We start from the raw sequence: 13,860 nt of genomic DNA, 5'->3' as shown, positions 1-13,860 counted from the left end.
ATAGATAATCATGTATTAACGGGCCTGTGTTGGTGTGTTTGTGTCTTAGGGAGAAAAAGGTCGATCTCTGTCGGGACAGAAAGGAGACGAGGTACAAATATTCACATTAAAACAGAGTTTTTTGTCTAGTTTTTCCGACGTTTCTGAAGCTTTACCGATGTCTTTGTAGATTTAATTTTTTGCGCTTTGTTTGATATTTTTGTGTTTTTTTCCGTCATTTTTGTCACTTTTTTCAACGTTCTTTTATCATTTTCTTTTTTCAAATACAATAAAACTTCATAAAACTCCCAAATTCAATGAAAATAGTGAACGGATTATGATCCAGAGTAGAGCCATGTGCGGGACTGTTTTCTTCATCCCGCTACCGCCAAATTTCTGACCATAACCACCCGCAACCGCAACGTGTGTGTTACACTCCCACCCGCACCCGCAATGTGTATGTCCACTCAGGAAACGGGTGTCTGTGTCCCGGGAGGGTTTAAACTAAACCACAACCTTTGTCCTAATCTTAGCAAGTTGTTTTGGTGTCTAAACTTAACTGTCTTTGCCGCATGACGCTCACTTTTTTTCGGCTAAACTCAACTGGACATGAACACCTGTTTCCTGGGTGAAAGTCTTGTGTTTTCTCCTTAACTTCTTCCAGGACATGAACACCTGTTTCCTGGGTGAAAGTCTTGTGTTTTCTCCTTAACTTCTTCAGGACATGAACACCTGTTTCCTGGGTGAAAGTCTTGTGTTTTCTCCTTAACTTCTTCAGGACATGAACACCTGTTTCCTGGGTGAAAGTCTTGTGTTTCCTCCTTAACTTCTTCAGGACGTGAACACCTGTTTCCTGGGTGAAAGTCTTGTGTTTTCTCCTTAACTTCTTCAGGACATGAACACCTGTTTCCTGGGTGAAAGTCTTGTGTTTTCTCTAACTTCTTCAGGACGTGAACACCTGTTTCCTGGGTGAAAGTCTTGTGTTTTCTCTCCTTAACTTCTTCAGGACATGAACACCTGTTTCCTGGGTGAAAGTCTTGTGTTTTCTCCTTAACTTCTTCAGGACATGAACACCTGTTTCCTGGGTGAAAGTCTTGTGTTTCCTCCTTAACTTCTTCAGGACATGAACACCTGTTTCCTGGGTGAAAGTCTTGTGTTTTCTCCTTAACTTCTTCAGGACGTGAACACCTGTTTCCTGGGTGAAAGTCTTGTGTTTCCTCCTTAACTTCTTCAGGACATGAACACCTGTTTCCTGGGTGAAAGTCTTGTGTTTTCTCCTTAACTTCTTCAGGACGTGAACACCTGTTTCCTGGGTGAAAGTCTTGTGTTTTCTCCTTAACTTCTCCAGGACATGAACACCTGTTTCCTGGGTGAAAGTCTTGTGTTTTCTCCTTAACTTCTTCCGGACGTGAACACCTGTTTCCTGGGTGAAAGTCTTGTGTTTTCTCCTTAACTTCTTCAGGACGTGAACACCTGTTTCCTGGGTGAAAGTCTTGTGTTTTCTCCTTAACTTCTTCCGGACGTGAACACCTGTTTCCTGGGTGAAAGTCTTGTGTTTTCTCCTTAACTTCTTCAGGACATGAACACCTGTTTCCTGGGTGAAAGTCTTGTGTTTCCTCCTTAACTTCTTCAGGACATGAACACCTGTTTCCTGGGTGAAAGTCTTGTGTTTTCTCCTTAACTTCTTCAGGACGTGAACACCTGTTTCCTGGGTGAAAGTCTTGTGTTTCCTCCTTAACTTCTTCAGGACATGAACACCTGTTTCCTGGGTGAAAGTCTTGTGTTTTCTCCTTAACTTCTTCAGGACGTGAACACCTGTTTCCTGGGTGAAAGTCTTGTGTTTTCTCCTTATGTACATGTTTTATCAGTATCAGTGTTGCAGTATTACTGTGTGTGGTCCACAGGGGGATCAGGGCCTCCAGGGCCCTCCGGGCCCGTTTGAGTACGTTGACCCACCAGAAGACCTGTACATTAAAGGAGAACAGGTGGGTGGAGCTTCAGGGTCATGTGGAATTATTTTGTGTGTTTTTTTAGAGATTATTCCCGTTCTTTTTTTAAAAAGACTGTGAAGTTACATGACTATGGCAGAAGACCAGTGTTGTAATGTTGGTTTGTCTTGGTCCTTCAGGGTCCTCCAGGGCCTAAAGGTGTCTGTGGAAATCCAGGTCTGCCGGTAAGTTCACATATCGGATCAGACCTCTGGAACATCTGGCCGAATGCTGTATATACATACAGTATATATATATATATATATATATATATATATATATATATATATCTCAATTCTTATTATTTTGGTCTCACAAATATAGATACTGTGTGTGTGTGCGTGTCAGTGCGTGCGTGTGTGTGTCGTTGTGCGTGTGTGCGTGTCTTTGTGTCTGTGCGTGTGTGTGTGTCAGTGTGTGCGTGTGTGTGTGTGTTCGTGCGTGCATGTGTGTCTGTGCGTGTGTGTCTGTGTGCGTTTATGTCTGTGTCTGTGCGTGTGTGTGTATGTGGCTGTGTGTGTGTGTGCGTGTTTGTGTGCGTGTGTGTGTGTGTGTGTGGCTGTGCGTGTGTGTGTGTGTGTGGCTGTGCATGTGTGTGCATGTGTGTGTGTGTGTGTGTGCGTGTGCGTGCGTGTATGTGTGTCGTTGTGTGCGTCCATGTGTGTGCGTGTGTGTGTGTGTACCCTGTCCAAGACAACATTACTGAGGACAAATAGATAAATCTGTGAGAATACCTGGTCACCTGATGCTATTTTAGTCTAAGTCTTTGGCGATATTTCTAACATTGCCGCTTTTCTTGCATTTTTTTATGCTGTTTTTCTGACATTTTTTACTTTTTTTCCAAAGTTTTTGATGCCATAATAGACTTTTGGGGACGTTTTTGGTGACCGTGTTGGTAGTGGAGGTGCTGAGGATCTGTGTTTGTGGTTTCAGGGTTTGGACTCTCTCACAGGGATCAAAGGAGAGAAAGGGATTTTGGGCTTCGTCCCTTCGTTAGTGACGCCCAAAAAGGCGGGGCTACGCCCACTAGTGCCACACCACGCCGCCTCCCTCTCCTCTTCCCCCTGCTCTGGGGTTTTTCCTCTCTCCTCCCCCTGCTCTGGGGTTTCTCCCTCTCATTCCCCCTGCTCTGGGGTTTCTCCCTCTCATTCCCCCTGCTCTGGCCTTCCCTCCCATTCCCCCCTGCTCTGGCGCTTCCCCTCTCATTCCCCTGCTCTGGGGTTTCTCCCTCTCATTCCCCCCTGCTCTGGGGTTTCCCCCTCTCATTCCCCCTTGCCTCTGGTGTTCCCCCTCTCTCATTCCCCCTGCTCTGGCGTTCCCCTGCCTCATTCCCCTGCTCTAGTGTTTTCCCTCTCATTTTCCCCCTGCTCATGTTTTTCCTCCTCTCATTCCCCGCCTCTGCCGTTCCCCCTCTCATTCCCCGCTGCTCTCGTTCCCCTCTCATTCCCCCTGCTCTGGCGTTTCCCCCTCTCATTCCCCTGCTCCTGGTGTTTCCCCTCCCATTCCTTCCCCTGCTCTGGCGTTCCCCCCTCCTCATTCCCCTGCTCTGGTGTTTCTCCCTCTCATTCCCCCTGCTCTGGCGTTTCCCCCTGATATCTGCGTTATCCTGGTAGTGTATTTCCGTTGCACCAGACTAGTTTCTGTGTGCCATGTGTTTCAGGGGTTGACTGGCAGCCCTGGTGGACTCGGAGAGAAAGGATTCAAGGTGAGTCATCAAAAGCTGACACAATAATTATTAAACTTCTCACTAAATACGCTTATAAACTTTATGTCAGTTACTGTAGGTACGTTGTTTAATTATACGTCTGTCATTAATTTAGAAAACCCAGATTTCACGCTTAATTTATCTATTCACTACTGCGTGTGTGTATGTGTGTTCTCAGGGCATTCCAGGAAGTCCAGGTCTCCCTGGTCTGATTGGACGAGAAGGTCCTAAGGTCAGTCGGTTTTTTTATGTAGCACCATCATCACTGTGCTGACCAATCACATACAGGCAGACACAGGAACCAGGAAGGATAACTGTAGCATGATTGTGGCTAGAAGGGATAGAGCCACGCCCGGAAGTTACGTTCTAGTGTTTCAAACCAATCCCTGTAAAGCTGACCCAATGTCTGTCCCCAGGGCTTTATGGGAGATCCAGGTCCTAAAGGCCTCCCGCAGGACGCCCACATCACATACACAGGTATGGATCACATGCACACTAATATTAGTATTAGTCTCAGGAGTCAGCAGAGAAAAATAGTTAATAAAGAGTTATTTTAATTATAAAGTTGTAGAGACAGTTATACATACAGTACAGGCCAAAAGTTTGGACACACCTTCTCATTCAAATGCGTTTCCTTTTATTTTCATGAATTATGTACTTAACAAAAAAGTGTGAAATAACTGAGAAACATGTCTTATATTTTAGATTCTTCAAAGTAGTCACCCTTTGCTCTGATTACTGCTTTTCACACTCTTGGCATTCTCTTGATGAGCTTCAAGAGGTAGTCACCTGAAATGGTTTTCCAACAGTTGAAGAAGTTCCCAGAGATGCTTAGCACTTGTTGGCCTTTTGCCTTCACTCTGCGGTCCAGCTCACCCCAAACCATCTCGACTGGGTTCAGGTCCGGTGACTGTGGAGGCCAGGTCATCTGGCGCAGCACTCCATCACTCTCCTTATTGGTCAAATAGCCCTTACACAGCCTGAAGGTGTGTTTGGGGTCAAATAAATTGTCCTGTTGAAAAATAAATGATGGTCCAACTAAACGCATGTCGCTGCAGGATGCTGTGGTAGCCATGCTGGTTCAGTATGCCTTCAATTTTGAATAAATCCCCAACAGTGTCACCAGCAAAGCACCCCCACACCATCACACCTCCTCCTCCATGCTTCACGGTGGGAACCAGGCATGTAGAATCCATCCGTTCACCTTTTCTGCGTCGCACAAAGACATGGCGGTTGGAACCAAAGATCTAAAATTTGGACTCATCAGACCAAAGCACAGATTTCCACTGGTCTAATGTCCATTCCTTGTTTCTTGGCCCAAACAAATCTCTTTTGCTTGTTGCCTCTCCTTAGCAGTGGTTTCTTAGCAGCTATTTGACCATGAAGGCCTGATTCACGCAGTCTCCTCTTAACAGTTGTTCTAGAGATGTGTCTGCTGCTAGAACTCTGTGTGGCATTCATCTGGTCTCTAATCTGAGCTGCTGTTAACTTGTGATTTCTGAGGCTGGTGACTCGAATGAACTTATCCTCAGCAGCAGAGGTGACTCTTGGTCTTCCTTTCCTGGGGCGGTCCTCATGTGAGCCAGTTTCGTTGTAGCGGTTGATGGTTTTTGCGACTGCACTTGGAGACACATTCAAAGTTTTCGCAATTTTCCGGACTGACTGACCTTCATTTGTTAAAGTAATGATGGCCACTCGTTTCTCTTTACTTAGCTGATTGGTTCTTGTCATAATATGAATTCTAACAGTTGTCCAATAGGGCTGTCGGCTGTGTATCAATCTGACTTCTGCACAACACAACTGATGGTCCCAACCCCATTAATAAGGGAAAAAAATTCCACTAATTAACCCTGACAAAGCACACCTGTGAAGGTAAAACCATTTCAGGTGACTACCTCATGAAGCTCATTGAGAGAACACCAAGGGTTTGCAGCGCTATCAAAAAAGCAAAGGATGGCTACTTTGAAGAATCTAAAATATAAGACATGTTTTCAGTTATTTCACACTTTTTTGTTAAGTAAATAATTCCATGTGTTCATTCATAGTTTTGATGCCTTCAGTGAGAATCTACAATGTAAATAGTCATGAAAATAAAGAAAACGCATTGAATGAGAAGGTGTGTCCAAACTTTTGGCCTGTACTGTAAGTGAAGAAAATGCAGAAAACACAGATGTGTTGTTAGCTGGATCTGGGCTGGTTGTTGTTTAAACAGAAGACTCGAGCACCCACGGAAAATACTGAGCACCCACGTGTGCCAGACTGCCAGTAGGCTCCATTCATCTACAATTAAACATAGCAGTTGGTTGCTAAGTGGAGCGTCTAACATAGTGTGATTGGTTTATTGTTACAAGGATCCCCATTCACTGTCACCAAAGTTGGACGAGCTAGTCTTCCTGGGGTCCGCAACAAAAAGAAAAAGAAATCACTTAACAATGATAATCTAAAAGCAGTAAAACAGTGTAGACATCATCATAAACATCATCAGAAATGATTCAGAATACGTTATTACAGTATTACATTCATACAGTAAATATGTCCATTCCCTACTCACAATTTTAAATAGTGCATTCTCAGATGGTACTTGAAAGAGACTTTGCTATTCATTTTACGTCTTTTTAAGTGGGCAATTATTCCAATGATTGATGGCACGATAAATAACTGTTCTCCTCAAAGCATTTGATTTTGGGCGTGGTAACATCAGCTGACCTAGTCAAATGAGAATGAACCTGATCACACCTAATAATATGGTTATATAAGAAAAGATTTAGTTCTCTACCTTTAACCATGAGAGTCTCAACGGTGCATACTGACAGTGTTTGTTCTTATGGGACAATGTAATACTAACCTGGCAGCTCTGTTTTGGGCAGTTTGTAATTTCTTTAGTTGACCTTTATGTGCAGATGACCATACATTAGAGGTGTTGAAATGAACATGGACATGGACGATGCTGCATCAATAATTGGCCGGCTCAAATCGATTATTTCTGTTTATAATTTAATGTAATCTGGCCCTAACATCATTTCTGTTTACATATTCTGGTATGTTTTTGCATATTCAGGAAGTGCCATGTGCTCAGTGCTGTATAGTTTTATGTATCCAGTTTATTTAGTATTGGAGCACTGCAGAATGTTTGGTTTATGAAGTTTGAAAAGCTATGAATTAAATATCCTACATGGCTTTAATAGAAACATGGATTTGATGCATCGTGATGCACCGTGATATCGAATCGAATTGAATCGCTGACATGATAATCATAATCGAATCAGGAGATGAGTGAAGATTCACACCTCTACCATACAGGTGCACAATAATCCAGGTGACATGAAATTAAAGATTTAGCCACCTGTCCCACGATGTGTGTAGGGACATAAGAAAGACATTTCCTCACCATAGAGATACCACAACCCATCTTCTTCACTATGGTATCAATATGTTATTATAATATGTATAAGGTTATGTGTCTGTCAGTGCCCCTGCTCCATATCCTATCCACCAATCACAGCGTCAACGCCTCTTTAGTGACCCCTCTCCATCCCCCCACCATACAGTGCGTGCATGTGCGTTAGGTAATCAGAGTGAAACTCAAATGGACAGATTATTAAAAAAACAAAACCTTATGATGCAAGTGCATCGACGACATCCACCACCAGTGCAGAGAGACTCTTTATTTCCCACCAAGCTGATCGCGGTTACGTGTCAGGTAAACTTTTCATCTCCAATCCTCTCTGTATTTGTGAGAAGTGGCGCTGTCCTGAGCTGAAAGAGAGCCTACTTCCAAACTATCGGTATCGGCATTTATAACGGCCGATAAATGAATGTTTAAAAAATAGAATAAAAACAGAAAGAAAAAAAACTTCAACCATGTTCTGAGTGCTGCCGTTGCGTAGTCTGTCCACCAGAGGGCGCTCTACAACACACACACACACACACACACAGCGCTCTACAACATCCCTGTTGGCTACACTCGCGTTTAACACTTTAAGTTTCATATCTTAAGTTTGTATTTTTACACATTTTATTTATCAGAACTTTAATATGTTTTGATGTTCCTCTGTTTAAAGTTAATTTTTAAACTGCATTATCATAGTATTTTAGTGAGGACTCATAAATAACTACAAATAACTAATGTTAGGGAAATCTGTTCACGTTTGGTTCTGCATTTCTGGATTTTTTAAGAATATATATCGGCCGATATATCGTAATATCGGATTTTTAATCACCAAATATCTGTATCGATATCGGCCTTAAAAATCCTTTATCAGTCGGGCTCTACATGTTGCAACGTTTACAAGTGATTTAATCCCTGTGGTCTGCTGTCAGCTAACTGCTTCCGGTCTTCCAGGTGAGGTTGGAGATCCCGGGGCCCCCGGGGCAAGGGGCCCCCCAGGAGACATGGGGGCGATGGGAATGCACGGCCCCCAGGGAGCCCCCGGCAGATCCATACCTGGTCAGTACCCATATCTACAGTTTCACTCAATATTCAGGGCTGGATACCAAATTCTATTCTTTTTAGGCACCGACCGAATTCCCTGCTCAGTATCGAGTATCCAAAAATGCCTCGTCATTCAATTGCAAATTTAAATACCTTAAGGCACATGTGTCAAACTCAAGGCCCGCGGGCCAAATCCGGCCTGTTGCATATTTAGATCTGGCCCGTATATCAGTTTGGATTTACAATAAATTTTGGTCCTCCTAAAACACAGGAAAGTGTTTTTTAAACAGCAATTACGTGATATTCAAAGCAGAATTTGGCAGATTAGCCGACTCTGAGACTCCGAAATTCTCCCAGAAGCAGAGAGAGAGTTTTCATATTCAGGCTGAGAAACAGGCCGTTGCTGTTTTGTAGGGCTTCATGTCAAGAAAACTGCGACAAAAAGCGTACAAAAATGTCGGAAAAAGCGACAAATTTACAGAAAAGTGACAAATGTCTGAGAAAGCCACAAAAAAGTTGGAACAAAAACAACAAACATTTGTAAAAAAGCTACCAAAATGTTGATAAAAAAAGTGACATGCAGTAACAAAAGCACGTCAATAAACTCTCCATGTCTGGCCCTCGGTGTGATTCTCTTTTTCCAGTGTGGCCCTCTGGGAAAATGAGTTTGACATAAGGAGTCAATCTCATTAGCGTCAGTGAGCCAATAAGCACGCAGGATGCTTCTATCAAGGTCTAATAATGTCTGCGATTGGCTGGTTAGCGTTACGCATTGTAGAGACACGCAGGAAAAACTCTTAAGTTACACAGAGACGGACTCACGTAGTAGGAGCTGAAAAATAAATAAAAAGATTTGTAATGTCTAATGTTGTAATTTCTTTTTGTTATAATGGATTTTATAAAATTGGTATCGAAAAAAGGTTTAGGAACCGGTTTCAAAGTCGCGGTACTGGTATGGGTACCGGTATCAAATGTGTTTGATGGATACCCAGCCCGACTCGTATTACAGGTGTATGAAATGTCAGTGAATAAAGTTCTCTGTTGCTCCTCTTCAGGCCCGCCAGGTCTTGTGGGTCCGAGGGGAGATCCAGGATCCAGAGGGGACAAAGGAGATCCAGGTCAGGTGTATACCGGCAAACCAACACCTGGAGAACCTGGAAAACCAGGACGCCCCGGACCCAGAGGACTGAAAGGGGAACCGGGGAGTCCAGGTACCAGAGAACATGATTTCTACCTGTTGGCTTCAGCTGCATTCTCTCTAACGTCCAGCAGGGGGGCGACTCCACTGGCTCCAAAAAGAGTCTGTTTGTATAGAAGTCTATGAGAAAATGAACCTACTTCTCTCTTGTTTTATTACCTCAGTAAACATTTTCATAATGAGTTTATGGTCTCAATCACTAGTATCAAGTCTACTTCAACACAGCATGGTGATCATTTAGTAAATGATGCTCCCATTTATTTTAAAACAGACAATAAAGCAGGTTGTTGCTTTAGGAGCTGTACATCAGGACAGAGGCTTAGCAATGCTAACCATGCTAACATTGTGTTCATTAAAGGTCCTACGACATGCTGCTTTTTATGCTTTTATATAGACCTTAGTGGTCCCCTAATACTGTATCTGAAGTCTCTTTTATATAGGCCTTAGTGGTCCCCTAATACTGTATCTGAAGTCTCTTTTATATAGACCTCAGTGGTCCCCTAATACTGTATCTGAAGTCTCTTTTATATAGGCCTTAGTGGTCCCCTAATACTGTATCTGAAGTCTCTTTTATATAGGCCTTAGTGGTCCCCTAATACTGTATCTGAAGTCTCTTTTATATAGGCCTTAGTGGTCCCCTAATACTGTATCTGAAGTCTCTTTTATATAGGCCTTAGTGGTCCCCTAATACTGTATCTGAAGTCTCTTTTATATAGACCTTAGTGGTCCCCTAATACTGTATCTGAAGTCTCTTTTATATAGACCTTAGTGGTCCCCTAATACTGTATCTGAAGTCTCTTTTATATAGACCTTAGTGGTCCCCTAATACTGTATCTGATGTCTCTTTTATATAGACCTTAGTGGTCCCCTAATACTGTATCTGAAGTCTCTTTTATATAGACCTTAGTGGTCCCCTAATACTGTATCTGAAGTCTCTTTTATATAGACCTCAGTGGTCCCCTAATACTGTATCTGAAGTCTCTTTTATATAGGCCTTAGTGGTCCCCTAATACTGTATCTGAAGTCTCTTTTATATAGGCCTTAGTGGTCCCCTAATACTGTATCTGAAGTCTCTCTTTTATATAGGCCTTAGTGGTCCCCTAATACTGTATCTGAAGTCTCTTTTATATAGGCCTTAGTGGTCCCCTAATACTGTATCTGAAGTCTCTTTTATATAGACCTTAGTGGTCCCCTAATACTGTATCTGAAGTCTCTTTTATATAGACCTCAGTGGTCCCCTAATACTGTATCTGAAGTCTCTTTTATATAGGCCTTAGTGGTCCCCTAATACTGTATCTGAAGTCTCTTTTATATAGGCCTTAGTGGTCCCCTAATACTGTATCTGAAGTCTCTTTTATATAGACCTTAGTGGTCCCCTAATACTGTATCTGAAGTCTCTTTTATATAGGCCTTAGTGGTCCCCTAATACTGTATCTGAAGTCTCTTTTATATAGGCCTTAGTGGTCCCCTAATACTGTATCTGAAGTCTCTTTTATGTAGACCTTAGTGGTCCCCTACTACTGTATCTGAAGTCTCTTTTATATAGACCTTAGTGGTCCCCTAATACTGTATCTGAAGTCTCTTTTATATAGACCTTAGTGGTCCCCTAATACTGTATCTGAAGTCTCTTTTATATAGACCTTAGTGGTCCCCTAATACTGTATCTGAAGTCTCTTTTATATAGACCTTAGTGGTCCCCTAATACTGTATCTGAAGTCTCTTTTATATAGACCTTAGTGGTCCCCTAATACTGTATCTGAAATCACCAACTTTCCCTCTTGAGCGTTAAGCTTAGCGCAGCAGCGTCATTGCAGCCATAAAAACTGGTTTAGTTGCATCATTCTCCCCAGCTCAGCCCTCTCGTCATAAATCGTTTCGTCTGGTTTCAAAATACCAAGATTGCAACGACCAAATTGCCAAACACAAACCAATGGGTGACGTCACTGCTGCTACATCCACAGTTTTTAAGATAGACTTTATTAATCCCATGCTGGGGAAATTCCTGTGCTACAGCAGCTCAAAAGAACAAAATGTACAAACATCAGAATAACACAAATACACATTAAGGCTATGTTTACACGGAAACGATCTGAAGAGAAAACGCAAAAGTGGCGTTTCGTTATCACTTTTTATTCTGCGTTTAGACCAGCGTTATGGAGGGGAAATCTGCGTGCATATGGTGACGCAAAAGTGTGTGAAATTCGATGTAGTATGCACTCCAGGTGACTAGGTGGCACTGCCACACAACACCACCAAGGCACCCACCTGCGTAGAACCTTCCTTCTACTTCTCTCCTTAGTAGCGCGAAACCAAAACATGCCGAAGCGAACAACAAAAGCTCGTCTGGAAAGACGAGGAGGTGGAGTTGCATGTTTGTCTGATGATGACCGGCACAGTTGACCGTGATAAGCCACAGCAACAGCACCCACGGGGAGCACTACCAATACCCTGAGCCACAGCACAGCACCCACGGGAGCACTACCAATACCCTGAGCCACAGCACAGCACCCACGGGAGCACTACCAATACCCTGAGCCACAACACAGCACCCACGGGAGCACTACCAACACCATGAGCCTCGCGGCCCTTCAGCCGCTGCTTGAGAGCGAGAGGCAGCGGGCAGAGGAGGCTGAAGCAGACCCTCCTCTGCCCGCTGACCTCTGACCTCTGCCCGCTGACCTCTGACCTCTGCCCGCTGACCTCTGCCCGCTGACCTCTGACCTCTGCCCGCTGACCTCTGCCCGCTGACCTCTGCCCGCTGACCTCTGACCTCTGCCCGCTGACCTCTGCCCGCTGACCACTGCCACTCGCTCACTCTCTCTCTCTCTTCATCCGTAACGTTGTCGCCTGCTCTGGCTCAAATGAATAGCCTACATATGGTCATCGAACTATAACAACCATATCCACATTGTTGAAATCATTTAAATATTGAGCCATTACATTGAAATTCCTGTAGCCTACTCCGTAACAACAGACGCCTTTTTCTCGTCTCTCTCCACGCCGCTGTCTTCAGACTTTTGCGTTTTTACCCTTTAGACGGTAACGCGACGGTGGAGCGTTTTTAAGATTTCCACTCTGGAGGGTGGTTTCACTTTTTTGCGTTTTTAAGCCCCAAAAACGCCGTCGCCGTATAAACGAAAGGCACATCTGATAAAATATTTTTTCGTTTTCACCCGAGAGCGTCATCGTGTAGACATAGGAAAAAAAAAATACATGAAGTATTAGAATAATAGTAATAAAACAAACATATTTACACAATCAACACCCTTATATAAACAGACAGTATATAAACACAGATATACAGATGAATATAAATGACATATTGCACAGTTGGAGGTAACAAAGAGATAAATAAATATGCATAGTGCAGAATATTGTCCAGTGATGGCTCATATTTCAGAAACAGCTATTTGAGTACAGTCCATGATTAAGAATCAATGCATATCATTTCCTTTTGTCCTCCTGCTGACTTTCTGTTTTTCTCTTCAGGTACTTACTGTCTTCCTGGTGCCCCAGGAGTCTCTGGAGATCCAGGTGAACTGGGGCCCCCGGGGGCCCGGGGCTTCAAAGGGTTAAAAGGTCAGTGTCTGGACATGATTCTGTTATGGTTCAGGGAATTAAAGGACCCAAATGCAGGGAGAGACAGGCAGGCAAAAGAAAGTTGAAGATGTATTGATGGAAACACAAAAAATGAACCAAGGGAGTCCTGAGAGAAGCAGCAGGCAAAAAAACAATTCCAAAATGAAGACAAAAGGCATCCAAAAGAAAAACGGGAAGCACAGAAACCGACGAGAGCTGACACTGGGAGACACAACAGGAATCAACACAAACACACACAAACTGATGGGGCAAGCACACAAAACGATCTGGCAAGAGACAAGGGGAACACAGAGGCTAAATACAAGAGGTGATGAGCAAACAATGAACAGGTGATACAACAGGTGAAACACGGGTGGCTGTGGCTCAGTGGTAGAGCGGTCAAGTTGGTGGTTTGATCCCTGGCCCTGCAGACACTGATCCCCGAGTTGTAAAATTAAGTGTAAATGTGTGTGAATGTTTATCTGATGAGCAATGTGTGTGAATGGTGAATGGTTCCTGTACTATGTAAAAGCGCTTTGAGTAGTCGTTAAGACTAGAAAAGCGCTGTATAAATACAGTCCGTTTACATTCGGAGAGGGAGAGTAACACAGGAAGTAAAACTAGACAAGACTGAAAATAACCACAACAGATTAATTGACATCTAGATTGGTTGGTTGATTGTTTATAGGTTGTTGGTTTTAGTTTGACAAACAGATGCAGAAACAGTTGCCCCAGGATGGTTCCCTGAGGAACGCTACATAATATTGACGTCACAATTCTATCCCTCTTTTGAAATCTATCTCTGTATTTCAGGCAGTTCTGGTGGCTGTGCTTGTGGCCCCCTAGTTGAACTCAGGGGTCCTCCCGGGCCTGTGGGTTACCAGGGTTCTCCGGGGTTTTCTGGAGCCCCGGGGGCCCCGGGGCAGAGAGGAGAAACAGGTTTGTTTGGAGACACAGGAGTGCGGGGACAACAGGTGAG

General features: G+C 43.5%; 1 protein-coding gene across 1 annotated transcript in view; it reads left to right on the top strand.

Moving 5' to 3' along the window:
* Nucleotides 1-13,860, top strand: part of col4a4 (collagen, type IV, alpha 4) — an 80,838-nt gene that overhangs the window by 36,114 nt on the left and 30,864 nt on the right. Inside the window, exons 12-22 of the mRNA XM_039788062.1 lie at nucleotides 50-91; nucleotides 1,884-1,964; nucleotides 2,108-2,152; nucleotides 2,901-2,963; nucleotides 3,628-3,672; nucleotides 3,851-3,904; nucleotides 4,089-4,149; nucleotides 8,015-8,119; nucleotides 9,160-9,315; nucleotides 12,792-12,881; nucleotides 13,695-13,855. Of these exons, the coding sequence (XP_039643996.1) occupies nucleotides 50-91; nucleotides 1,884-1,964; nucleotides 2,108-2,152; nucleotides 2,901-2,963; nucleotides 3,628-3,672; nucleotides 3,851-3,904; nucleotides 4,089-4,149; nucleotides 8,015-8,119; nucleotides 9,160-9,315; nucleotides 12,792-12,881; nucleotides 13,695-13,855 (903 nt within the window). The remainder of the gene's footprint in view (nucleotides 1-49; nucleotides 92-1,883; nucleotides 1,965-2,107; nucleotides 2,153-2,900; nucleotides 2,964-3,627; nucleotides 3,673-3,850; nucleotides 3,905-4,088; nucleotides 4,150-8,014; nucleotides 8,120-9,159; nucleotides 9,316-12,791; nucleotides 12,882-13,694; nucleotides 13,856-13,860) is intronic.

The sequence above is a fragment of the Perca fluviatilis genome, chromosome 2 (genome assembly GCF_010015445.1).
Source record: "Perca fluviatilis chromosome 2, GENO_Pfluv_1.0, whole genome shotgun sequence".
NCBI classification, from domain to species: Eukaryota; Metazoa; Chordata; class Actinopteri; order Perciformes; family Percidae; genus Perca; species Perca fluviatilis.
Note: the sequence above shows the minus strand (reverse complement) of the source record. Positions and strands in the feature narration are given on the sequence as shown.